The 27,489-nt window shown below is 49.7% G+C and overlaps 1 protein-coding gene across 1 annotated transcript; it reads right to left on the bottom strand.

Annotated features, from left to right (window-relative positions):
- Window positions 1–27,489, bottom strand: LOC131260501 (homeobox protein B-H1-like). The gene is made up of 3 exons (XM_058262243.1): window positions 26,214–27,489; window positions 281–459; window positions 1–180 (listed from the first exon to the last, which is right to left on the bottom strand). The coding sequence occupies exons 1-3, from the start codon at window positions 27,487–27,489 to the stop codon at window positions 1–3; spliced, it is 1,635 nt and encodes a 544-aa protein (XP_058118226.1).

The raw sequence follows: 27,489 nt of genomic DNA, 5'->3' as shown, positions 1-27,489 counted from the left end.
CTACTTCTGCGGACTGCCGCCATCGTCGTGCATGATCTTTTTCTTGAGAATGTTCATATCGTTGACATTCTCCAGGAACGTTTTGTGTGCCGACAGTACCTTAACAGTCTCGACGTCCTTCTTCAGCTCCTCCATGTCGCGCTTCAGCTTGGCCCGTCGGTTCTGGAACCACGTGATGACCTGTTCGGAAAAGCCGCGAAAGGATGTTTATTAGTGATTGTCCTATTTGAAACCCCTTTTTCGACAAACAATCCCTTCGAATTAAATTGCTGATCCTTACCTGCGCGTTGGAAAGTCCCAGGGCGGCCGCAATCTCGTCCCGATCCGACGGCGACAGGTACTTCTGGTAGAGGAACCGCTTTTCCAGCTCGAAGATCTGATGGTTGGTGAACGCCGTGCGGGATTTCCTCTTCTTCTTTGGCTGCGGTCGGTTGGCGAACAGGTTTAAATGCGATTGCTCTGCAAAATGCGTGCGAAAAAGGGAGGGGGAGGAAACGAATAAGTAAACGAAGCGGTAAGAGGCAAAAGGTCAGCACATTAGTACGGTTCGTTAATTGCAACGCTAAAAACCCGAAGGCAAACAGTAACCGACAGAGGCCCCCGGACGGATATCCATCGCGGTGGCGATGGCTTCTGCAGGAAAAAACGGCTCCCAATCAAAGGCCCTGCGCCGCCGATTATGGTCCGATCGAAGATTGATCCTCCGACGTTCGTTACCCCTTCCCTAGCCCCGACCCCTCGGGCGGTTGGCGGTTTAATGTTATTTTTGCTTTCGCTCCTGTTTAACGCGGTGCAATAAATCGATAAAGTTTTATTGAGATTTAATTTCATCCGCATGCGGACACCCTAGCGTGGCTTGAAATGTTTGTGAGTGTGTGCGTGTGATTGAACAACAAACGCCTGGGCTCACTTTCTTCGAACCGGCCCTTTGTGTGTTGCCTTTTCCGAGGCAGCAAATATTAATCTCCAATTAACAATCAATCTTGCCGCTTGTACCGAAGTGTTTGAAGGCGCCGAGGACAAATAACCAGGCATTAAGAAATGCAAGAAAGTTGCCTCAGAAGGAAACAAAAACTACATTGACTTCGGGGAAACAACGACCGATGGAATATGTCTAATGCGGTAGCATTTTCCCAGCAGCCCGCATCGGAGGATTGATGAAATAATGATATACATCGTGACAACGGCCAGCATAGTTTAGAAGGGGTACATGGTCGAAAAAGAAGAAGAAAAAAAAATGAAAAAGCTAGAAAGACATATTGACACGTAAAACTCCCGGCCGAAAAACGACAACGACACTAATTAACATCCGAGTGCGAAACGAATCGATGCCAACGGGGCCCAAAAGGCTCGCAGCGTAACGGTTGCGTCCTGGCGTCTCACCCGCCACGTAACGTCACCCGGCGCAGAGCCCGGGAAGAAATATTAAATTAAATGATAACATATTACGGCACGGCGTTACTTTTTTTGGTTGTTTCCTCCACCCGTTTTCGACCACATTTCGGGCGGATTCGGATCTCCGGAGGCTTAGAGGCGCTCTTTTAGTTAGCCGCAACAAGCCGCCAGCCACATCCGTGCGGCGGATATGAAAGGCCAACGCCGCATGGTGAGGGGGGGAGCGAACGAGGGTGGAGAGGAGCGCCAAAACCGCGCACCGCGAAGTGCCCCGTTTTCCATTAACGGTCGGATGCTCCTCGAGCCCGGGACCCGGGCTTATTATTGCTTGCCCCTCTTTTTTTCCCCGGTGTGTCTTTTTTATTTCTTCGTTGGTTATGTTTTATTTCGCCCAAGCCGTGCATCCTCTCCGCTTACCCCCCCCTCCCCGGTGTCGGTTCGGTGCTCGTTCGCGAGGCAATAAAATTATTAAAATTAAAATGAAGAGAATGATTTTTCGGACGAGAAAGAGAAAAAGGTACCGCGGCCTCCAAGCCGCGGAGCGGAATGGGGAGAAAGAAAAGACGGTTCCAGAAAGGGAGTCTTTCACTTCTTTTCGGCAAAATTTATCCACCGTCGGGGATGTGTCCCCCGGGTCGGCGAAAAGGGACAGCACCGGTGTTGTGCAATTCTTTTGCATGTTCAGCTGAGATATTTCAATACATGCCTGCTTCTTCGAAAGCTGGTGCGTGTTTATAGCTCCCAACCCTACCTCCTTTCCCTTTCCGATGATCGAAAGAAGGCACAAAACCTGGGAGGGCAATAAAGTTGTCAAAAGATGAGAGAATTCCTTCAAGGCGTTCGTCATTCGTCTCCCACCGCGTGCACCGAGACGAGGCGCATTATTTTGACAGATAATTAGCAGGCATTGCAAGCCGAAGGGGAGGCAATGGAGCCAGGGGCTGCAGGCGTGCACGATAATTGGCACCCTCGGAGGGTGTCGTTGCGTTTTGATTGGGAAATCAGGCCAGTTGTTGATGCCCGTCGATTGTCACGTCGGTTGCGCCGTTACGTTCGCATACGGTGGTAACGCTGTTTTCGGCGCGTTTGCGATGCAGGACTTTCATTTTCATCCTCCTACACTCGCAGAAATAAAAGGAAAATTATCGCTCGCAACGGATCCTAAAATTAATTAAGAAACATCATTATGATTTAGCGGCCAACTAAAACACTTTGATGAATGTGCGCGCGCCGCCGCATCGTAAAAAGGCGGCTTCGGCAAAAAGGGGGGACCCGTTTCGGACACTTGCAACATTCGAGCATAATTGCGAGCGACAAAATGCAAACGACGTGGAAAGAATGCATTTTGCGGTGGGAATGGATGGATGCAATCGCACGAAGTCATTCCCAAATCGATTCCGTCGCAAATTGACCGCGCAGCGACGCGCGAGTCCGAGGCTAATTAGACTCGCACCCAAGGGTCCGGGGGGTTCGAACTTCGTCACTTCTCGGAAAGCGTGTGTGTGTGTGTGCGCACACGGTGCCGATTTATTTTTTCTCGCTTTTCCTCGCGCCCCACAAGAACTCGCCGCCCGATTTGCTGGAATCGGCGAACGGGGCGAAGGGCGGTTAATTGCCTTCATGCTGGATGCGGCATTCTGTTCCCGTTAAATGAACCGATTAACTGCGAGACGAGCACGACGGGAGAGCAAAACCCCCAACCAGAGGAGGGGGGGGGGGGGCATGGTGGAGCACCCTAAGCAAGCCTTTGATCCGGACCGCAACCATCGAAGGAAAGCGAGCAGCGACACCCGGCTTAAGCCCTCCCGGCTTTTTTGTCAATAAACTTGTCAAGAGGCCCCCCACACAACCAGGAACACACACTCTCACACACGCAAACACATTCTTACACATTTAGACACACTTTTCGGATACTGTGGAGGATCCCTTCCCTTTCTCGGACCGCATGCCGAATTAGCTGAAGACGTTGGCACGTTAGATTAGAATCGGTCCGATTGTTAGCAACATCATCTCCAACGGGGCGTCGAGTTCTTCGGTAGCGACCCGAACGCTTTGTCCGTCGAGGCGGTCCACCAGCGATATTCCCGGGAACGGGGCATAAAATCGACCATAACTTATGAGCTTCAATAATTAGCGTCGGTGTTAGTTCATCCGAAACCCTTCACCGAAACGCGGACTCCTTGGATGACTCAGAGTTGCAAAACGATGTAGAGGGTAGCAAGCAAAAAGGGGGTGGGTAGAAAACACCATTCTGAAGCTGACCAGCGTCATCGAGAGGTCATAAAAGCGGTGTCCGGAAGCCGGCGGACGATGTTTTTCGATTGGAAGGAGTCCTAATTTTGGCGTTTCTTTCCGCGAGCTATCGACGGTTGGAAGGTGAATTTAGACAAAAAAAACAAACAGCACACATTTATTTTGATGTAAGGATTTTGAGACCAAGGTGGCTCTTTATGGAAAATGCTAGACAAACACGGGAGCGAGAGGTAAAGTAAACCTGAAAACCCAGGCACCGAGTAATGGCGTCGACCGCGGATCGATGGCGTTACGCGTCACCGAACACCGTGGGGTCGCAAGTTTTCCCGACGTCTCCGGCACTACCACACATCCACCAAGCACGTCACGGAGCGGACATTGGCTCGAAGAGCGTAAAACAAACAACTCAACCACCCCCAAACGGGGTGGGCGAGGGTCCACCACCCCCTCCGGAGGTGCGTAGGAAGGCAAAAGCTGCTCGGGAAACTGGTCGACTTGCGGCTTGCTGTTTGTATTTGTGTAGTCACCGTCCAAATAAGAGGGAAAGAGAGACAGTCGAAGCAGAAAGCATTCAAAACAACACACCGAAAAAAGTGCTCGCATTTACGCGACGCGCCTGCGCTTCCAATGCGCACCCCTTCCCGTTGCTCCCCCGCCCGCTTTCCCAACGACCAAAGGGGATGAAGTTGATAAATTGATCGAGTGCGAAGGCTCGCGGGGCCCGAAAAACGACAGAGAAAGCAGCCAAGGCGAACCAGTCGAAGCGTGGTCGGAAAAGGAAGCGAACGAATTCGAGCGCCGGAAAGAGAAATACCGATGCCGACTTTGATGTTTGGAAACATTCGGACCATTGGAAAAACCACGCCCCAGCATGGTGGAGATGGCGCCCGTAGCTGTTTGTATTGTGCTGTTTGTTGTTTGGTGGTGTTTCCCTTTTGCTGGTGTGTGTGTTTTTCATCCTTCCAGCGAACCTTTGTTTGGCTTCGGCTCCGGGGCAAGTGCCGTACGCACTTACACTTTGCCTTCGGTCGGTGTTTACTCGTGAGGATGGCAGTATTTTTCACACCACAGCAACCGCTTGCTATAAAGTATTCGCGATGGTTGATTGAAAAGTTCCCGCCGCTGGAGACAAAGTGGTAAAAAAAAGCGATGTCTATAAATAAGCCAGTATTGTTTTTGCCGCGGATAGTTACCGTCACTTTTTTGCCTCAAAATTGGCTTCAAAATAGCCTGCAAGGTTAACAGCCAAGTCAGACAACAAAAACCATACGCTGCTATACGAGCAAAGCCCTCCTCCCGGGGGGGGTTAACTTTACTACACACACCATTAACCGGCTCGATTGGCCGTTTGACTGGCCCCAATAAAACCATAATTGGAACCAGCTTGACTCTGGCAATTTGCAATATTTTTCGAACCACGTTACGTATCTTTTTTTATCTGTTGTCTTTGACTCGTTGAGTGGAAAAGAAAAACACCAGCGAAACCAATTTTGAGCGTGAATTTGATTTCTGTTCGAAAAATTTGAACGAAGTGATCGTGTGAAGGGAGGTGGGAAGGGTTTCGCGCGGGGTGAGGTTGCTGGTGTTCTGGTAGGTAGAAGGCAATTACGAAGCTTGGCATTCGATCTTTGGATGACGCAATTTTTGCCCCCCTCCCCTCCTACCATCACTCGGCCTCCACTCATGTTTTGCTAACGATTGTGCATCTAATTAATCAATTAATTATGGACAGTATATTGGTTGGCCAGGATCGGCTCTGTATTGTTTGCTATTTCGCTCCCTGTCTTTCTTCAGCTCAACTTTATCTCGTTTTTTTTATTTTTACACTCACACACGCGTAGACCCACACACACACCCTTTGTGCCGTCCTTCAAAGGCCTGCTGTTCAGCTGTTATCGTGCATACAAATGATGAATGACATACGCCAAGTAGTCTCCCCTTACCTCTCCCCGCACCCGCCCCCAACTAGCAGGGTGTGCCCGGGTGTCCATTATTTTTCTATCAAACGCCCCATACGCTAACGATGAACTCCATCGTGGCAACCGGGAGGACTGAACGAAGGGGTTGTCTAGCCGGACGCCGGGAGTTCTCGATCGTACGGCACACCCCGTTCATGTCACATCCACTGGTAAATTGGTGCTCGTCAAAGCAAAACGGTACCCCACCGACCCGGGTGGAGCTTCGGGTTCTAACTATAATGATAGCGTTTTCCATCCGCCCCGTCCCGGGAGTGTAGGTTTCTCCATAACTAGAAACAAATGACGGACCTCCGGGAGACCGGCTCTAAAGGAGGAAAAAAAAACTGAACTCAATCGGAGACAAAGACTACCCATTAGGATAATAAGTTTGCCCGTACGGTGAGAATCCTTAGTTAGTGACACGCACGTGCGGTCCACTTATGAGCACGTTCGCCCACCGAAACTAGGTTGACCTATTAGCAATGGGAGCAATTTAATTAGTGCTGATACGCAGCTTTAATCAAACCAACTCCGGGAATGATGGAAGGAAAAACAAACCAGGCCAACAGTCCAATTACGGTTTAAGGAGAATTATCGATTATTTCTGCGTTCGTGACTTGGTGAAGTAATTGGCCCTACTGTGTTTGTTATTTGTGCAAAGGAAAACGATTGCAAACCGTTGGTTAATTTGTTAGCTAACAAGCCGCTTTCCATGAGCTAATCTTTGGAAAATTAGATGAATCGGAAAATAATCCATTTGAATATATTTAATTACGCTGTGAAGGAAAGACACAAACACATATTTAACAACCCACGAGTTAGGTTGAGGGAAATTTTCAACACGAAAAAGTTTTTCCACCGTCTCGATTTTCCCTGTTTTTTTATCACTCGCCGCTACTCACACGGAATCGGTAGCTAATCAATTACCGTCACAAAAGCGGCGAAACACCTTCGCCACGATGCGGCGCAGACAATGACTAAGCATGGCACACAAACGCGCACACCTCAAACAATGATCAATTAACGCTGCAATTAAACCGGACTTTCCACGGATCGAGACTTGTTTAATTTTTCCGTCGGCGAAAACACCCGCGACCGTCTTGTCCCGCGGGTGCTTTTCCCGCCGAGCGAAGTTCCTCGCCGCTGGGGGTGATTGGGCATTTTTCCGACAAAGGTGGAAAAGGTGCAAAGAAAACTGGTCCCTCAGCCGGGCGCGGTGCAGCGGGTTGCAAGGGGGACTGTGAAGGGTAATTATTTTTATGACACGCCGAAATGCGCCCCGAACGACGCAAACACGGCCACGACCCTTGCGTGAATGTCGCTCGTTTTCGAAGTGACGTTTTCGAGCTCGCGTTCGCGGACCTCCCCCCTTCTGGCCAAACAAGCCGGGATTGCCTGCCGTCGATTTTTCCTACCGACCCCCGAAAGGATTGAATCGATTTTTCCTTCTTGCGATCCCACCTCGCTCGTCTTCCCGAAGGCACGAACGGGGGAACGTTTTTCAAATCAGATCGTGACTGGCACTTTTAACGAGCCTCCACGTCTCGCAGCGACGGGCCGCTACTTCCGCTCGTGACACGGAACCTACACAAAGTACGTGGTTGGCTCGATTGGGCGCTAATTTTCAATAAATACCCCAGGCAGCGAACACCAAAGAACAACAAGACCTTAAAACTGACGCCTCACAGCGGAGCTCCGGGTCGGGTTTAGAATTAATCGAGGAAATTGAGGAGGGAAAAACAATGGAAGGTAAACTCTTGAAACCCCATTTGGAGAACGGGGGAAAAACTGGGCGTAGAGGAGCATCTTAGAAGCTTGGGAAATATGCTCGATCGATCGAGAACGCCGCGAGAGCACCGACTTCTGGGCGGTCTGCTCCGCCGGCGGTCCGCTTGACCACCACCGATGATGGGTCCGGATCAGGAAACAGTTGTTTCGCATGTACCATCCCATGTCGGTGCAATTCGATCCAACGTACCGCTATTAAGAGAAACAAGCCAAACCCCCGGGGGGAGAAAAATTCCTCCAAAGAAAGTGAACGAAAGCGACGAAAAAATCACCTCCGGCGATCGAACCGAGGAGAGGATCGAATATCAACGTTGCGTTGTCGTGTCGAACGCTGACAAAATATTGCTCCGCTAGAACAACCGCTCGCTGTCAAAACAGGACACTTTGCAGGATGCTGCAGGTTTAATGGTTTGCCCGCAATGTTTCCTCACTTTTTCTTCGCGCTCGCTTCACTTTCAACTCCACTGCCCTTCTTCCTCGGTGTTTTTCGTTGGGTGAAAGTTACGAGAGAGAGAAAAAAAAGGAAAACCGATGTCGAGGAAAGAAAAGGTCGGTCCTTTGGGAGAGCAATAAATTAGGGGTGAGTGCAAGGGTCATAAATTTTCTTCCACGCCCTTCTTCCCCACACTCTTCCGGGGTTCTTTCCCTCGGTTCTGATGGCGCGCGGATTTCTGCTCGAAGGCGGAAAAAAACCGAAATCTTTCTCCCAAGCCCTTCGGAAACGCGTATGCAAATGGAAATGGCTTCGGACGCAACATCGCCGGAAGCACGCGGCGGGGCATCGAACATTTTCCGAGGCGAGCGGAGCGTTTTATATTCCTCTCTCAAGTGGAATCACTCAGCGCAAACCGAGTTTCAACTGGGAAATGTGTACAAGCGTGTGTGTATGTGTGTGTGTGTGTGTGTGTGTGCATGGGCCGCTATCTAATCGACCATGGGTTACGGGTCCTGCCAAAACGACCAGCTCGGCCTTTGCTACGCCACAAAACACCGTGTGAGGAATTGCTTTCCTAATGGGCATGCGGTTATCATCGTGCTCGTTTGGCGTGGGAGAAGGTTTCCCTCGCGAGTTCGGCCACTTTGAATCCCAGCGTCGAAGGTTAGCTAGCATGATTTATTCCTCCTGGGAAAACGGGATCATCTCGCCAGCGTTCGGTGGTGATTAATTTGTCATGTTTCTGAGTTGAGCCAACAAAGATTGCTAAACAGTGAAGCGAGGTATATTGGATTTTAAGTTTATTCGATCCTTGAAATGGTCTCCGAATATTTGAAATGTTCAATACACACAAAATCAGACGAGTCGTAAAATCTGTTAAGCTTAATTGTGTAATTAAAATCACCCGTAAATATTTGCAAACAAATTAATAATCCTACCAACGAATTCCGTTCCCTGGGAACGTAACTAAATTGGTATTATTTTCCCTCGTTTTATTTTTTCGCATTTTCTGGGTGGCCGGTTTTTGGCAAAACAACGGAGCTGCATTTAACTTTAAAACCTTTGCCCATTCTAGCCATCGTTAAAATCGTCATAATTCGAACGCAGACGAACGAAATTCGGGTGTGTGTGTGTGTGTCGTTCCAGAAACGATTTCCACCCAAACAGACCATCGACGTGAGGCGTAAAATTTTGCAGAAATTGATTGAACGATTTATTCGCCAAGCGTATCGGCAATCCGGGAGCTTTACAAGAAAAAGCAAAACATCCGTTGAGCAGTAAAATCAAGGGAAACCCATTATCAGACTCCCCTTTTCCACCGGGTTGGAGCTGAAGGAATCCCGTTCTGCAGTTGCCGCACCCAGCGTTCCCACTTCGCGGCCTCGCGGAGGCTCATAAAAGTCAAGCCAAATGTGCTCCAATGCAGTCGAATTCGAAAGCATTAACACCGCCGCAATGAATCATCTTCGGGCCGCCCGTGGCACCAAACGGCACCGGGAAGAAGAATCTTTGTTTTCGCTCCGAAGCGCCCAAGCTTGCTCCTCCGCTGGTGTCATAAATCCTTCGCCGGTTCGAGCTTCTCGTTGTGCATGCAAATCAATGCCCTCGAAGCCTCTCCGCGGCTTCCCTCCGATGACTCCGATCCGCAGAAACTGTGGCGTTGATAGAACGGAACCGTAACGAAGTGATGCGCTTAAGACCCTCCAGCTCGTGGCACCGTGGCTCGGGCGGGAGTCGGAACGTTACGTTCTGCACCATGTTGGTCCTTCGCTGGACGCAAGATCTCGTGAATTCGCGTCATCCGCTCGTCAGTTGGACGCGGGCCGCATAAAGATTTACCACGATCGCTTCACATTTGACTCGCTAACGCATCGAAAATGTCTAAATGTGTGCTGGCTCGGGAAGGAAAACAAAGGGAAAATCCCTGCCTCGCCGAGTTAACCGGGCTTTCAAAGAAGGCTTGAAGCGGAGGCTTGAAGAATCCGTTCCAGCGCCAACACCGCTTCGGTTTTCGCTTCGTGGAGTGAATATGATTGCGAACGGATGGAAAGCGGGGCTCACAACATAAAGCGAAGCCGACAGCGGCAGTCATAAATGCTAATATTAAGCATCAATTTACTATCGTTTAAAAGCCATAAAATTAATAAAAAAAATCATTTCACCGACGGCGGCTGCGGAACCCGGACAGCTCGGGCATCATTTCGATAGAAAGAATTCCGAGCCCGAGTTGAAGTGCCACGCCGACGAGGAGACACTCTGCGGTGGAAAGTTTTGTGTACGTTTGTGTCAGTTCTGGAACGGGTATCGGGGAAAAACTGAGCCGAAACTGAAATAATAGCACTGGAAAACCCCCAACCAGAGACTCTTAAGCGACGCACTGCTACTTAAGATAGCGCTGAAAGAAGAAAGCCTCTTCGCAAATGGGCTCCGGCTGCGTTTCGCCGATAAGTAGACGGTAATTATGATTGTTTGAGCAGAAACATAAACATTTGACTCACTCTCTTGAACCACTCGAGCCGGGGTTCGCGTGAGGGTAAGAGTTTCCCTCGGGCGGTTTCCATCCCAGAGGGACGACGGGGTGGGGCAGAAAGATTTGAAATCTTCCAGGTGCAGCGGGCGGCAGCGGCTAGATCATCCCCGGTGCAGGGTGCATCCATCGCTCACCCGATTGCACACGCGCATCGGATAGTATGACGAGAAATGATTAATTCACTTTCTTCAACCGTCGTGCCTTGGCGCAACCCTTGGCCAGCGCAACCGTCGGGACGTGATGAGGGTAATTTTTGTCGGTCATTATCGAGCAGGGGAGGGGGCAAGCAAGGGGCAGAGCAATGCAGGAGGCAAGTGAAGAAAAACCCTCGCAAAGCCGCAGCAGCTTGGCTTTGAGGTTTATTAATTTAAAAAATCATTTATTCTTCGTAAAAGTGTTACCGTTCAACGTCGTCATCGTTCAGTTCCGTTCCGAGCCCCGAGGGAACGCTTCGGTGTTCGTTTCGCTTCAAGTGGTTGAGGGCTCGAAGCGAAGATAAAACTCCCCGCGAGTGTGAGAGCGAGAGCGAACGAATCGTAACGGGCCGGGCGGTGAACGGGGAGCTCTCCTCGGAAGGATTGATGATCGACGGATCGTTCCCGAAAGGACTATCGGGAGCAGAAAAGGGACGGAAGGCGGCACAAAAACGGGCGAGCAGTTTACAGATCAGATGCTCGTTCATTATTGCCATTATGGTGATTGTATGATGATGATAATGTTGAGAGAATGCACCGGCCACCGAATGCACACGGCGTTTCGGTGACGTACGCACACGTAAGCCATCACTCCCGACGGAACTGTGCAGCCCAAGCCAGACCCTCGGCTTACGGAGGGGGAGCTGCTCTCCGATATTGTGATTCGTTTGCGGGGCACCCTTTGGTGGTGGTCGTTGGCCAAGGTTCTCGAGGCCGGGGCCCTGGAAGAAAACAGGAAAATTTGCCCCAAAGCGCTGCTCACTTTTTCTCCATCTTGCCTTTGATCTTTCGCCGACGAATTCTCCTCCGAAGCGGGCGGGCGATATGAAGAAAGAAACCGCCCGACGACGACGACGACGACATCGAAACACGCCGGAAGAAACCAGAGTCAAAGAACGTAAAGATGTTGTTTTGTTAAGCTTTGTCTTTCTTTCATAGTTCCTGGTGTATTTTCAGCCATTTGGTGTAAGAAGGTGTCACTCGCTACGTACCAATCCTTTGACTGGTATGAAAAATCTTTCAGCAAAATTTTCCTCCAAAATCAAAGGCAATTGGCATTGGTAAGAATGCTTTGATCCCACTGCAGGTCCATTCAATTGTTTGTTCAGGTTGCTCGGGAAATGCAACGCGAAAACCCGGTGAAGCGCAACGTCTGCCGGCTAGACGTCGTGTTTGTTTTGCGGAACACTAAAGATCGGTTTCACATCTTCTCGCAAGCAGACGAAATCTGCCGGTGTTAGGAAAATAGTTCATTTTTTTTTGTTCCGTTTAGCAACATCCGTCCTCAAGGCATATGTTTCGAGTCTACCAGCGTGTGGTTCGAACGAATAAAATGGAACGCTTGGCAGTCAAAACAAATGGTTTCGCAAAACCGAAGACTGAATGACCTCGATTTTTTGTTTCGCTCGACAGGAAATGTTTCGAGCAAAACGATTGATCTTCTGTTGTTGGTTTAGTTTTGGTTAACTGTTTTCGTAAGAAATAGCGCAGGAATTAATGCCGATCTTAAACCTACCACGCCACGAGATGATGTTTTATTTTATGATACGAGCAGGAACTGATACAGATTCGTGGTAAACCAATGATTTGTTATTCAATGTTATCAAAGGCATTAATTATTTTAAATCAATCTTCCCTTCATGACGCCCGTTTGTCTACCAGATTAAGTCTAACAAGCTAAACGCACAGCACACAACAAATCCAACCGCAAATGTAGCGAAACCGAGTTTATAGTTTTGTTTGCAGCAGCAACCAGCACAAAATGGTTTTCTCGCCCCTAATCTCAAATTAGTCAATTTCTACCACTCGACAGTTCGTAACGACGCGTTGATAAAAACCAAAAAACGAAAAACCCCAAGTCATTGGAGCAGGAAAGAGGAGGCGAAAAACAAGGGAAGGCAAGATTGATTAAACGAACTCGTGTCGTTGCTGAACGGAGCGATTAGAAGCAGCGCTAGCTGTATGCGTTTTGTCGCCGTCGAAAAGCGTTTATGGTCTCGGAGGCGCACAGGAAATTGAAATGACGCCAAGCGTGTAAAAAGGGACGCGGGTCCAAAATGTCCAAACCGCGCGGAACCACCATCGAGGCGCGCGAGGCGGACGACGGGGAAAAACAAACTAAAAGCCATTTATAAAATTAATCGAAAAACGGACGATGGACGCGGCAAACGCAATGCTCTCATTCGTCCTATCGCGCGCGTTCCGTCGTTTCTTAATAGGATTGTCGCGATCGTAAGATGGCGATCGTTTTACGGACAACGAGGCGATCCCGCGCGGAAGGAGGGATTGTCGTTGGTTTTCTTTCATTCTCTCCGCGTCCCATTCGACGAGCGTGCGGTGGGTTTTTCGGGGTGCGTCTTTTTTGTCAACCACTGGAGCATGTCCAATGGAACCGCGACCCCAGCCGAAGGTGTCCACCGTCGGCGGCATCTGTCCAGGGTGCTGGGTGTTTTTCTTTTTCCTCCCCCCTTCTCCCCTTTTGCCGCGCGCATTAGTCGGACCTTTCTCTCCCTTTCGTCACGTAGATTTCACTAATGCGACCAATTGCACCGGAGTTTGCTTTGGCCTTTGTGTTGGCGTTCGGGAGCCACCAACCAGCATTTCCACGCTTCGGTTGGCGTCAGGTGTGGGTTGGTGTGTATGGGAAAACCCCTCCACCGAATGACGGGCGACGAAAACGAACCACCGACCGCTCAATCCACTGGGTCGCCAATCGAACGGAAAATGGTAGCCAGTTTCACGCACGCTAAACATGTCCAGACATCCCCCTGCGACACGGCTGGGTTGGTCGGCTTCGAAACGGCGGAAAAGCAAGTTGGTGGGCAAAGATTTCTACCCATCGAAGCATCAAACCATACCCAATTGAAAAGTGCTGCCCAAGAGACTAGCAGATCTTCTCGGGATGTCGGTTGGAAAAGGAGGAAATAAACGTCTGAGAAAATTAAGCAGATGGTCTCGCCCGGAGGTGGGCCTTTGCCTCTAACACTCGAGACTCGGTTTTGGCCTGATCTCCGGACCTCCGACGTTGCCGGCGGTAGTTTGCGCTTTTTGCCAAATATGCTTCTTCATTTCTCCTCCTCAAGCCGCTCCACGCTCGGTAGTCAGGTTCGGTCGTGGAGGCTGTGCGATGACTTATGCTCCAGTTTTCGCTTTTCGCCCCACTGAAAGCGTGCAGCCGCCGGGGGAGGGGAAATTGATTGGAAAACCGACCCGCATTGGGTTGGCGAGACGGAACGTCTGGGTGGCCCGTGTTCGTGGATTGCATCTGTTTGGAAGCACTCATATTTTGACAAGCTCACGCTTGAAGCATTCCAGAAGCAGTCAAACAGAAATTTCGTCGAAAAAGGGGGAGAGAAAAGAAAATAGAAATCAAACTAGACGAATGTATAGAAAATCGTTCAAAATAGTTTGACTTTTAAAGACGATTATCAAACGATCAACCTAAACAGATAAATTTTGATGGAAACTTAACCTGTAAAGCAATCTGGTAGTCATCGTCCAAGTAATGGAGGTAGCTATAAAACGGCCATCACTCTATCATCTGTCAAATTAAATTCACCACAGTGTGTGCCGCCGTCGATTCGACATTCGGAGGACGTGGGATGGTGATGCTACTAAAACATGTCAACAAGCGCCGGCCAAGTCCCCGTCGCCAAACAATCGTCCCCAAACAAGCGCGGGGCGCTGAGCGGGAACTTGTGGAAGGATGAGGCATCCCTTTCCACGTCGCACATACACAAACACACACACATGCTCGCCGGTGGAATGAAGAATAATCACCCGACCATAAATCACATCGCTTCAGGGTGTTGTGTTCGTGTCGCCCGGCATCTTTTGCGCCAACTCCGGTGCTGATCACGAAGGTGGACCCTCTCGGAGGCCGTTCAATGACTTTCCGGGAGGAAGGTGAAGGGGAGCGGCACGGTCGTAAAGCAAGCGGCATTTATTGCCTCGCAACACGCCAGCAACACGGGAAGTCGGAACGGAACGGGAACGTTGCCTTTTGGGCTTCCGTATGACGGTTTGCCGAGTGTCAAGTGTTGTTTACATTGGGGATTAATCGAAACAATCGCTATCACTTCGCCCGCGGGAAGGAACAAAGCACCGATTTCGATTACATCCTGGGGATGGCAGCAAACGGGAAAGAAGTGAGAAAGCAGCAAGTGAAAAAAGATCCAGCTTCATGTCCGCCAGGGCTTGATTTATGGGGCTTCGATACGCCCGAAGGATCGATTACCAATCGGTCGCTCCTGGTTGGTGACGCTTTCCACCGTCGGGAGAAGTCACCGTTCCTGGCCAGATTGTTTGATTAATTAGCCAATAATCGACCGATCTGGGAGACTTGTTTGCTTTTCCGTTTCTTCTGTCCGCCAGCGGCCTACAGAATTCCCTGTAGCCAGGGAAAACAGGTTCGCTCACTCACTTTCACGCAGTTTTCCCTGTTATTTCGTTTCGTGTGTTTACACTAAAAATCATCACTTCACACACCGTGCTCAATTTGTCATCGGCAGTGCCGACCGGAACCGGGGAACCACGCCGACGGCTTTTCCCACCTTCCCACCCTGGGCCGGGCAAGTGGTAATAGTTTAATGAAGCATCCGAACGCAACAGGCTCTCAACAGTTGGCCAGCTCGGTGCAGCTTCGGCCGACTTTAGCCGCCGTCGACCTTTTCGTAGCTGCTTCCGTAGTCAAAACGGCCCCCGAAAGGCCGGCTCGACGATGGCCACATGTGGTTTTCACTTCGCTTTGTTTCTCCGTTTCTAACGCTTTTCCTCGTGTTCTTCCGTTTGCCCGATTTTGCTGCCTGCTTTTTACAGTTCCTTTATGCCGCTCCGACGGCACAAGCAGTGCTCTTATTTGCATAACAATGTTCAATGGTAAGTGATCATAAATAAACATAATTACGGTTTCACCTTTTTTCTCTCTCCTTTGAGAAAAATACAAATTTTCCTTTGTTGTTTCATTTGTTTTTTGACTGTTGTTACACTTTTATCCTCTCCTTTTGCTTAGTTCTGTAAGAGATTCACCTTCGTGACGCATTCCAGATCATTTTTCACGCTTCTTTTTTGAGCTTGTATGTTATTGTTCCTTGATTTGATTGCATTTTCTGCATTCTTGCGTGTTTCGTTTGAACACCTCCAGCGGTTCGGAGGGTTCGCGAAAAAGAAAAATTGATACAATCGATCGATGAAGTACAAGTCCTGTGAGATTCGCCGACTTGACGTTTCAATTCGCGTGTGGTTCGGACGTCCCAGCAAACATGTGTTTGGGGGCATCATCACGAATCTCACTTTAGAGTTATCTCTGGGTTCGGGCCTTTGTTGTTTTCGGTGGCCGGATGGAAGGTGTTAGAATTGATCAGCACTAACTCGCGGGCGCGGGCTGCTGAGGCTAATATTTTAGAACAAGGGTGTCGAAGAAACGGGCTGAACGGGGCGCGGTGGCCGGAGGATGGCCAGAAAATCCCACAGCTTCCTTCGGGCCGGGTTCGATAATTACAGGGCACGCATTTGCCGCCACTATCGAATTAAGGGCGCTCCGGACTTTGTTCTCTCACTTGCTCTCTCACTGTTTTCATACTTCCTCTCTCTCTCTTTTCTCCCCCTCCGTCGCCCACTAAAACGGGCGGAATAGATCGAATGGGGAGGCCGTTGGAAGTATCAGAACGAGGCGGTACCTTTTTTGTTTTCCGCGGGAGGAAGCACCCGAAGATCAAAGACAAACGGGCCGCCACGGTAATGATGATACTTGCGGTCAATCACTGTAGACGCTTTTAAGGAGATGACCACCGCCCACACTCCCCACCCCACCCGGTTGGCGGAAATCAATTAACAAATCAATAATTGCTGCCCATTCATGACCGCTTGGACGTTACGCGCCACTGGGACATTCGAAACCACATTCGTTCTTTCTCTCCTTCTCTCCTTTGCGTCTCGTGTGTGAAAATTGATTTCGGAAAAAGCGGCCTGGGAGATAAAGGGCGTGATAAAAGGGATACACTCACGCCGGACACACGATATGAAATCCACTTTGATGCGTCAAAGATGTGGTAGATCCCACGACGAAACCGTGTAACCTGTCGCTGGCCGACTCTTTCACACCTGACGCTTCTCCCGGCGAGCCGCTGAATGGAACACGATCGCGAACAGCAAGGCGAAGGAAGGTGATTTAATTTGACAGCTGAGTGAGTGCCGGGCTCGTTACGGAGCGTCGGGGATTAGCGGCCCGGGAGGATGCAAAGCCGATCCGATCCAATCCGATCCGAATGTCCGGTGCTGAGGGAGGCATGTTCGCACTTGGGCGCTTTCCCTTCCCGCACCCCACCGTGCAGCGGAACCGACGATCACAAGTGCTTCGGCGATCCGTCTTTGTTGTGATTGTCGGTTGTCAGGCAGTGACAACGCAACACACAAAAAAAAAGAAACGGCCTTTCCTTTCGGTAGGAAAGGTGAATCAAACATAACCAAAACAGTACCAAACAAGATTAAATGAAAAGGTAATCTGATGCCTGACCAGGAGAGTCGGTAGGAGTTGGGAGAGCAAGTAGGAAGGCTCGATTTCAGGTCAAACCAGTTGAAGACTTAATTGGATGCGAATCCTCTTACTGACACGCAAGATGGCGTAAAGTGCGATGTTGTGAAACCAGTTGACGTCGGTTGGCGTTGGCAACTGCCAGCCGGTGCTAAAAGTAAACCGATGGATTAATAATGTCTTAAACATTCCCTCGTTGACGAGAGTACTTCCTTAATATCTGCCATATCCGTACCACATTGAACGGCCATTAATAGTATCTCGTTTTTTTTATCCACTCGATTTAACTTTCAAATAAAAACATTACATCGCATCATTAAGAAATCTGAATGGACTGAAGGTAAAAAAACCATATTCAGCCTACAACTGAGGCGGAAAATCTTTCTCATCAGATGCTAATTAATACCAGCGCCGGGCATAAATTAGTCATTATGGTCCATTCGTTTTCCTTCCTCCTACAGGTTCACACCGAATATGCCAGCCTTTCCTTGATATGGGTCGCTCATTCAAAGGCCAAAAACAAAAACGGATCAAACCCGAACGAGACATGAAAACAACCAGCCCGCCACACAACAAAGACCTCCATGATCGTTACCATGGTTTGGATCGTTTAGCGAAAATCTAAAATTAATTGAAACACAGTTGCGTTCGCTGGGCATAACATTTCTGCTCACATGTGTGTGTGTATGTGTGTAATGTTTCTTTTCCTTTATTTGATTGGGCACTCGTCTCCCATCCTTCAGGGGTGTTTTTCCGAGGCTTGTGCCTCTGGATGGAAAGCTTCTACCCAAACACTCCGTGCATAACGCTGTAATCGACCGGCCCGGTATGTGCGAGTGCGCACAATAGCACCAACAAAGCAACGCATAGCTAAACAAGATACACACAGACACGGTGGAAAGCTCATTCGGGCCTCCCAGGCAGAGGTCCGGGGCGCACGAGATAGAGTTATTACCGGCATCGATCTCCCGCACAAATTGTGGACGGAAAAAGCATCAAAACACCTAAAGCTCAACCCCGGTCTTCGGCGGGGATGAAGAAAAATCAAAACGGACACACACTCGCAAGTGGTAAAACACTGCGCACCGAAGGAAATGCTGATCCGGTTTACCAGAAAGGAAGAGAGCGAGAGAAAGAGTGTGAAAGACAAAGCAAAAACTGAGTATGCTCGGCGAAGATGGCAACGAATCTGGGCAGATCGAGTAGCCACCAAAGTATCCCCGCTCCCAGCCCTCCTGTTGTGATGCTGTCATCTTTCCTTTCTCACCTTTCGAAGCCCACGAAGACACCACCAAAGAAGAGAGAGTGAGAGAGAGAGAGAGAGATAGAGGGTGAGCAAAAGAGCGAATGAAAAAGCTCCGTGTGGCTCATTGTGCGGCGGCCTCCTTTGATCTTCTTCCAATTAGCCCAGCCGACACCTTTGGGCTCGGTCGGCATCGGCCTTTGATCACCTTGTTGCTGCTTCCACCATTTATCCCTGGAGGCCCCTTGCCACACACAGGCAAGCATCATCATCATCATCATCAACATCATCCTCCTCCTCGGCGTCATCGTCATTGACAGCCTCCGCAGCGAGCGTTCCGAGCGAGATGGCACGAGGTTCCCTTACGGGCAACCGACCTAACCTGGCCGTTGTTCGCTCATCAACACCAGGCTCAAAGGGTTAATGGAAGACCTGGGTGCGAAGGCAGGGGGAGGGTGGGGATCGAGTGTGATCGAGAGCAGAATTACTCCCGCGAGGCGGATCGCGCGATTCGAACGAATCTGGACAGGAAGGTGGTCTTGGAAAAGGTAGCGGAGGGTTGTAAAGAAGGAGCCCGAAAAGGTGAGCAATCTTGCCGGCGCACACTTGCTGCAGACAATCCGTCTTAAGAGGATATTAGTTAGCACTTACATCGAAAGCCAGCGGGATAGAAATAAAGAGAAGGAGGGAGAATTCATAGTGAAGGCTTCCTACACAAAAGCGCGCTTCGGAGTGATGTGGATGTAGGGGAAAGCGTTCTTATATGTACCATGGAATCTATTTATGAGGGTCAATTGATTGGGGAAACCAATTGCTGAAGGATATTTTGTTAGTTACAAACTATACAAATATTTCTATAGCAAACCACATCAAACTTTTTTAATAATGCAATGGAAACTGTTGAGATCCAGCAAAATTTCTTCCCGAAAATATATCAAAAAGTAAAACAAGAAACTATCCTCATGATATACTAGTAACCAACCCAAGACATAACGCAAAAAATAATCTAAACCTAGACAATTAAAATAGTAAATACGCTATTTGATTCAGTATCAATTGTTACTTCTATAGTTGTTCATAAAATCTGCAAAATTGATGTTTATCTGTTTAAGCAAAACATATGTAGAATAGTCAACAGTACATCTTAGAACACTTTCCCCTAAGTACACTTGCAAATGTGGCGCATGCTGGCATGAATCGTGTGTTTCTAGCGTTTTTGAGCTCATAACCCCTTAAAGGCTTCCCCACCGAATCATCATTCCCAGCCCCCGATCCCCTCCCCAGCCTATACTCATACCTCCAATCCGATCGTTTCCGCTGGCATACATTCAAATCTCGTTTGATTCGCTTGATTTCCCCTCCCAGTGTCTGCTAATCCTTCCCGATCTTCGCTTCTTCGCGTCTCGATCAACCTCATCACATGTGTGTTTGTGTGTGAGTGTGTGTGTTTATGTGCGTGCTTCGATCGGTCGCCCCGTTGTTGGCTTATTATGACTTTTATTGTTGTTTCTAATAGTTGAATGAGTTATGCTGTTCATCGGGTTCCTTCGTCATGCCCTCCCCTTCCAATGTCCTTCCCACTGTCCACCCAATTCAGCTGAGGCGGCATTGTTTGATGCTGTGGCTGGTGCGTTTTTTTTTCTCTTCATCCTTTACCGACTTTTTGTTCACCCGAAACCCTCGAAACAAGGTGAATGTGTCAAACGACACGGTATGGATGGAAAACCTGTTCGATCCGTGGATCTCACACTGAGCGCTGGGCGGTACGGAGCTCCTCTCCGACCCCGATTCAGCATCCAGTGGCCATTAAGGCGATGATTTAGATCTTGAGCGCGGAATTATCAATGGCTAATAGCTATTAACAGCTTTCGGTTGTTCTTGCCTTGTCCACCGTAATCCCGCGCGATCGGATGTGGTCGTCGGATGTCAAATCGGAATGGAATTGAGACTAAGCGGCGCTAATTGGAGCAAACCTCGGGGACGGGAACAGGTTTCAAGAGCCGTTCGTTCTTTTCACCGCAATGCAGAGAGATCAAATGGCCGAGCTATATGAAATGCATGAAACGTTTGCAAAACATAAAACGGTGCAAACGCAAAATGAAAAGTAAGGTAAATAAAACAATACGCAAAAAAATGGTGAAAAAACAATCTTCCCTTTCGAGATCGAGATCAAACGCAATCGCGAAAGAAAATAGAACCACAAAGGTAGACCAGCTAAACACACATTCGTCCAGTGCACGGCATATGGTGCCGATTGCGTGCATAATTCCACCTAAGACGGTGCCGACTGGAAGACGGGCGCGAGCGAATGGTTCGTTTTTAATGAGAGGTTTCTGCAAATCTTTCGCGCGTGTTAAAATTACTGCCAATTTTGACAGCATTTCACATGTTTTTATCTGCGATTTGGCAAGAAAGAAAAAAAAAACAACACCACCCTCCCTGTGTCGGGCCTGACCGTTTCGAACCGCAGACTTTGCACATCGGTAAACACAAGTGCATTTGCCTTCCTTGTCCGATGTGGTGCTTGTGTTGGTACCTGCATACACACGCACACGCGTACAATGCAGCATGTGTGTGTGTGTGTGAGTATACAACGAATAACAAGGAGATCGAGAGCCGAAAACTGTAATCAACCGGTACTAAAGTGATTAAGTCAATCAATGAAAAATTGATGATCTGTCGGCGCGCGGCCTTTGATGTCGAACGAACATTTTGTATTCCAAACCATCCCCAAACCGGCGGCGGCAACAGCAGAAGCCGCAGCCGGCAAGTCCTCCGTGCGCCATCGGTTGAGGAGTCTTATACCGAATCGATTGTGAACCGGATCGATTGAGCTCGAGCTCGAGCTCCTTCGATGGCTTGGCCGTCGCGCACGCCAAACCGCCTCCCTTCCGTGTATCGCGAGGGGAGCGGGGGGACAGCGAAGAGGGCCGCGGAGGGGCTAAGTAGAAGAACAAGCGCTAATAAGCTTCTCCACGGACCGGCGGGTTTCCTCTCGCGTCGACTGAAAAGCCTCCACGCTTATGTCCGGCGTTGGAAGAACCGAACGGACGGACGGATGGACGGACGGGTGTGGGGAGGGTCGAAGTGTCGATGTCGAGCGGAGGTCGAACGGTTCGTAGGAAAATTTGCTCCTTCGGTGCTACGATCAATTATGAAATGGATCCATTTCAGTGCGGATGTATTGATTTTCTACGGGGCCCCGCGAATGAGCGCCGGAGTGAAAGCGATACATTATCGGAGTAAGTTTTCCAGCCAGCTCCGCCATGTTCTGATCGGTTTTATGGTTGATGGCGAGAAAATTATGGAAGATAAAAGTTGAATGGGGCGAATTGATTTTACTTGCCTTTGCGATAACAGTACCTGTCCGGGGTATTTCCTTTCACAAACGGTGCTTCCTTTTCGATTAATTTTTATAAGTAGAGAGCATGATCTGAACTAGAAGGTTTCTCAACGATGATGGATTTGAAACTAGTTTGGTTTAATTTACAATGGATTGGCTTTGAAACTGCAAACCAATAAATTGTATTGGGAACAAATTACCTCCCGTTATCTCCCGTACCGAAGGCCAGAAAAACGTGGAAACTCACAACGGGCGATAGTGAAATTGATATTCCAGCTTTTCCAATATTTACCCACTCGGAACTCTTCGGCCCAGCGAAGATCAAAGAGCACCTAACCGTCCGAACGGACGCTCGTCAGCGAAACGCCAAATTTGCATCCCGAGCGACGCATATAAATAAAAAGCTTAAAAGAAGTGTAGCCGAAATTAAAAGGATGCGCGTTGATTTGGCCGCCGTTGAGGGAAACGGTTGCCGACGGGGAAAACAATTAAAGCGACAGCGGCTTGGCTTCGAATGGGTGTTTGTGTGTGTGTATGCTGGACGCTATTAGTGTCAGTGCTGGAAAGCGAAATTTAAGGGCCGACCGAAGCCGGTTTCGGGCTGCAGTTTGGCTGGAGTTTGGAAGAGCCCGCTGCAATAGGGGAGCTCGCATCTTGACATCCGGAACGTGATAATTTAAAGTGGCACTTTGGCAAGAGAGCCTTTTTCTCGAGTTCGGGCCGTTTAGTCGAGCCGCGCTGATGGCTGTCAGCTGCCAGCCCGTGTGCACGGGTCTTTCCTGGTGACACTGAATGTGTATGTGTGACTATGCGTTAGCGATCCGTCAGGACCTGTGTGCGCGCAGAGGTAACCTTCGATTCGTTCCGACGGCGAAAAAGTCGAACCCGTTGCGGCAGGTTGGCTGCGCCATGACGAATTCGATCGATTCATCACGCACTCGCGCCGCGGACGATTTTCGGCGATCGCCAACCTGCCCCCGGGGCCGGAACCGGGCTCACCTGGACGCAAGCTTCGCCCGAGACGCGGGACAGGATGCACCTGATTAGTGTTTTCGGCACGGCGACCCAAGACCAAGAGATGGAATGGATAAAGTCGAACGAACCTCCGCCGACAACGACGAAGGAATCCCGAAAAGAGTGACCCGAAAAGGAAGGAATGAAACCCATACCAAACAAGAAAAAAACACAACGCTTCCAACCCGACAATAACATAATTGTTGGATCAATCTAAATCGGGTGTATCCAATTGGATGTAACGTGTTATTTTCTCTCACTTCCAGTAACACTTGGTTTTTTTCTTCCCTTTACGGACCTTTGGTTCTCGGTTAGAAGTCGTCGGGAAGCCGACCGACGAAAATAAAAAGGCACAAGAAATGTCTAATGGAATTCTTAGATCTTCTGCACCGTCCTTTTGGTGCCCGATAGCGTTATCCTTTTGTTGTGCTCCCTATAAAAAATATACAAGGTTCCTCTTTTATTCTGGAAGGTCGCGAGAGAACCCAACCTATCAAAAAATGTTCACCATTCCCACGCACCCAAGTTCGCACGGCGTTGTCCATCGCGAAACCGCACAACACGTCGATAGCTCATCTGGATGCAATTTTTCCCCAGGATCACTTTGGCCGACCGGCCAACCATTACGCATAATCACTTGCGCCATCTCGGTTGCGGTAGCGATCGATTTGATCTTGCGGCGAATCCTTTCGGGGCGAAACCGGAGGCCGTACCCGGTTCCATTCTACCTGCCACCGGGTCGAGGAAGGAGTTTCGGTAATTGGATATTGATTTATTGCTCGCACCCTCGTACACACCGAGCCGCGCCAGGGCGGCTACTACTGGTGGCAATTTTGGCAATTTACGATCGGCTTCCCACGTCTCAAGTAAACCTCCTGGTGAAACCATAAACTCGATTAAATCACGATCGGGTCAGGTTTATTTTTCCATTTATTTTCGGGGGTGTCCAGTTGGTTCTTGTGGTTCGATGCATGAGAACAGCGGCAAACTGGGAGATGATTGAACGAAGGTAAATCATTCTCATCCAGACACGTCTCAACGACGACCCGAACAGAAGTCGGCTGGCAACAAGGTAACCAGAATCGAGTAGCTAGTTGCTTAAAGGTCGAATTGGTAAACCACCACCGGTCCGGTACGATCATCATCCATGAGGTAAAGTAACCTGTAGCTTGAGGCAAAAACAATCCGCTGGATGAATCACAACTCGGAGCACTCTTCGGGGGGGGTTTTACAGTTTCCTTTTTGTAATTCCATAGCGAAACGGAGCCGGATAATAATTCGCGGAAATTATGATGATTTATGGCCGCTGCCTAAACGATTAGGCTGGACCGGGTCGTTGCGAGACGGTAACAGCTCTACCGACACCGAAAAAACACGGTTCCACTTCGCCGGTGTTTATTAGCGGACGTTCAAAGCGCAACTACTCAGCTCCAAAAGACATTCTAGGCCCGCTTTATCGGCGTGAAATTCAGCCCGGACCAGCTGAAGTGAGAAGAGCAACTGCAAATTATCGAGCGACGAGCAGCAAAAATGCAAATACCAGCGCAATCCAGGCGTACGAGCGTAATTAACCCCGAGTGAGCGACGTGTCGAGACGGACGATCGTGCCTCGATTAAGCAGCATCTCGTTAGTTAATCAGTCTGCAGCTCCTCGAAAATGGCGATCTTCACGATAGGCTTCCAAGTGCGGCGGGAGTGGGGGGAGCCACCCCGTGGGCCTCCTCGGTGGGTCAACCGTCGATGAAAATTGCTCGTTAGCTTAACAAACGAGTCCGAGAGTTTGCTGTACAAGTGAAAAAAAAGGAAACACCTCACTGGGAAGCTCGGCGGAACTACTCCCCGCGTTACCATGCATTAATGCGCGCGCACACTGCACCGTCAGCGGAAAACGGAGCAAAACAATGGACAATCCTACCTCCTGCCCCACACCACTCCATCCTTAGACCCTTGTTTAACCCGTTTTCCGCCGACAAAACACGACATGCGTTGTCTATTGCGTTTAATCGCGTTACAATCGCGCCCGCAAACCAACGAACCAAAAGTCGCATAATGGCGGCCCCCGAGGAGCTGGGCACGATGGTACAAACGCGAGCGGCAAAAACAACAAAGTCTAAAACAACGCGAACACGAACACCGGTTCACGCGGGCGGGCCAAGGGATGGTCGGGGGCTGGAAGAAAATGATAATCGGATCTCATTTGTAAGTCTTGCTAATCTAATTTTAATTCCAACCGATTGGTGGGGGGAAGAGGAAAGTGTTGGTGCAGGTGGGTAAGGTGAGCGACTAACGTTACGGGCGCGCACCGGTTCGTTGGTTTCCAAGCCCGGAGTGGTTATCATGAAAGTTGCATGAGCAGATTTAATAAATTTTCCGACACTTTCCAGCGTGGCTTTCCAAGTTGGCTCGGTTGAGGAAAACAACCATTTGAAACAGGGGCCCAGTGGAAACATAAAAAAATGGGTGCTGAATACTGGGATCTAGCCAATCTTCATATTGTTCCAGAGTGCAGTGCCTTGAGAAAATAAGTTAAAATATATTTCTTGTCTATGTAAAGTATTCTTCATTATTTACCGAGAATATTCAATAGAAGAAGATAGGTAAAAATACTAGAGAACTTTCTACTTTTCGAATTTCTTTTTAAAATTGGTTTGTGAATATTTTCCTTCAAATATAAATTTTATTTTAAATTTCAAATCAAATCATCAAATGAAACAAATTATTTTATTTCATGTACAAAGTTTAAACAACGCGGCAACTTTTTTGGAATGTTAAAACCACACCAATTGGCTCCTCCTAGTGTCAATCCATTGGGAAACCAATTACAAGCGAAAAGTTACCCCAAGACGCAGCTGTCCTTTCAAGAGCAAACACACTCCCAGCCGATGGTTTTTCTGCACACCACCGGGAGCCATTACTAACCGGTCTTGTTGGCATTGTTCTTCGGCTCATGTCCTCGGGCGCTGCGGGAAATTCCCTCACGACCGGCGATGGTCAAACATGGACTATCGACAAACATCCGAAAGCAAACACCGAGCCGGCTTGAAAAGGAAGTGTGAAAATTGCCGCTCTTTGCACTCGGTACGCACTCAGGTGAAGGTCGTCATTTAAGGTCCACCACAGAAAACGGCAAGACTGGTTTTGCCAAATCGAGCGGGTTGAACAGCCGTGAGTTCCAAGAGCATTCAATTTATTAATTTATGAGCCCATCCATTTGATGAACCATCCTGAATTTTAAATAGAAGTTATTGGTGAGCACAATTGGCGGTTTGAGTTGAAAGATCGTCTCTGTCTTTCTGCTTGACGTTTGCTACTGATGTCTTGAGATGACAAACCACGTCATAAGACCATAATTGGGAGTTCATAAGACGACCAGTTTCTTGAATTAAAAGAATGTTTAGTTCCAACGGAACGTACGTTAAAACTTTTGAATCAGTGAGGCGTAAGAGTAGCGAGAAAAACTAAGATTTTGTCCCTCAAAATATCCACACTGGGAAATCATAATATTTTCCAAGAGTTGGGAAACTTACCACCATCATCATTGGCTTCGTCGAAGTTCTTGTTGGTCATCTGAAAGAGGGCATCGAGGGGCGTCCCGTTCGGTGCCGTCTTCCCACCACCTCCCTTGCCACCGCCCGAACCCCGCTCACCGTTCGCTCCACCTCGCCCATCGCCGGAACCCGCACCCGTCCCACTTCCACCGCCCACGCCCGACGAGGACGACTGCGACGACTGGTGGCTCTGGTGGTCCGAGCCGCGTCCGATTTCCGGCGAACAGCAATCACTGGCGGCCGAGCTGGACCGCTCCGATCCGCTCTCCGACGGGATAATGTCCATGCTCATGTGCCGCAGCAGCTGAGCCTGCGCCCGGAAGTGTTCCTGCAGCTGCTGGTGGTAGTCCAGCGCTAACCGATGCTCGTAGTGCAGCAGGGCGGGTGGCAGGAACGGTCGCACGGGAATCGGCCCGCGGAGATGGTCCCAGGGTCGCACGATCTTGCTGGCAGCCTGCTGGAGCGTACTTCCACTGTGCGGATGATGCGGGTGGTGGGGATGATGGACCGCGAGGTGAGCCGCGGGATGGTGCGCCGACAGGTGATGCAGGTGGTGCGGATGGTGCAGACTAGCGGCGGCCGGTGGAGGACTCGGCTCCCGCCCACTGTTCGCCTCAGCATCCCTGCCCAGAATGTCGGCGATCGAGAAGGACTTGACTCCTTCGGCCGCCGTCGAGCCGGCGGACGATTTGGTAGTGCTGTTGGTAGTGGTGGTGGTGGTGGTATTGGTGGAACCGGTAGTGTGCGGCGTAGTACTGCTATGGGTGGAGGTGTTGGTGCTACCGGAGTGGCAGGTAATCGGCGTGGTAGGACTCGAGCCCCGGCTCGTCGACAGCTCCTTAGGACTTCCGCTCGGTGGACTCGCTGGTTCCGGCCCGCTGCCTCCCTCCGACATCCGGAGACGCTTGAGAGGTGTGAAGTAGTCCTCGGCCCGCGCCTGCAGCGCACCGGCGACGGCGGCATGTGCCTGCAGCGCCGGGTGGTGCGGATGATGCGGATGAACGAGCGGATGGTGATGATGGTGATGGTTGTGGTGATGGTGGTGGGCGGCGGCTGCAGCATGCACCAGATGTGTCACGGCCAGGGGGTGCGGGTGGACCAGGTGGTGCGCCGGATGAGAGCCATCGCTGCCGATGGGCGGAGGGCTCGGGGAACCCACGGAGATCTCGGAACCAGCCGGACTCGCACTGGGCGGCGGAGGGCTACTCGTTCGGCACAGCATCTTTCCCGTCCTCAGTTCCGCTTCTTCCAGCAT

This window comes from Anopheles coustani, chromosome 3 (genome assembly GCF_943734705.1).
Source record: "Anopheles coustani chromosome 3, idAnoCousDA_361_x.2, whole genome shotgun sequence".
Lineage (NCBI taxonomy): Eukaryota > Metazoa > Arthropoda > Insecta > Diptera > Culicidae > Anopheles > Anopheles coustani.
Note: the sequence above shows the minus strand (reverse complement) of the source record. Positions and strands in the feature narration are given on the sequence as shown.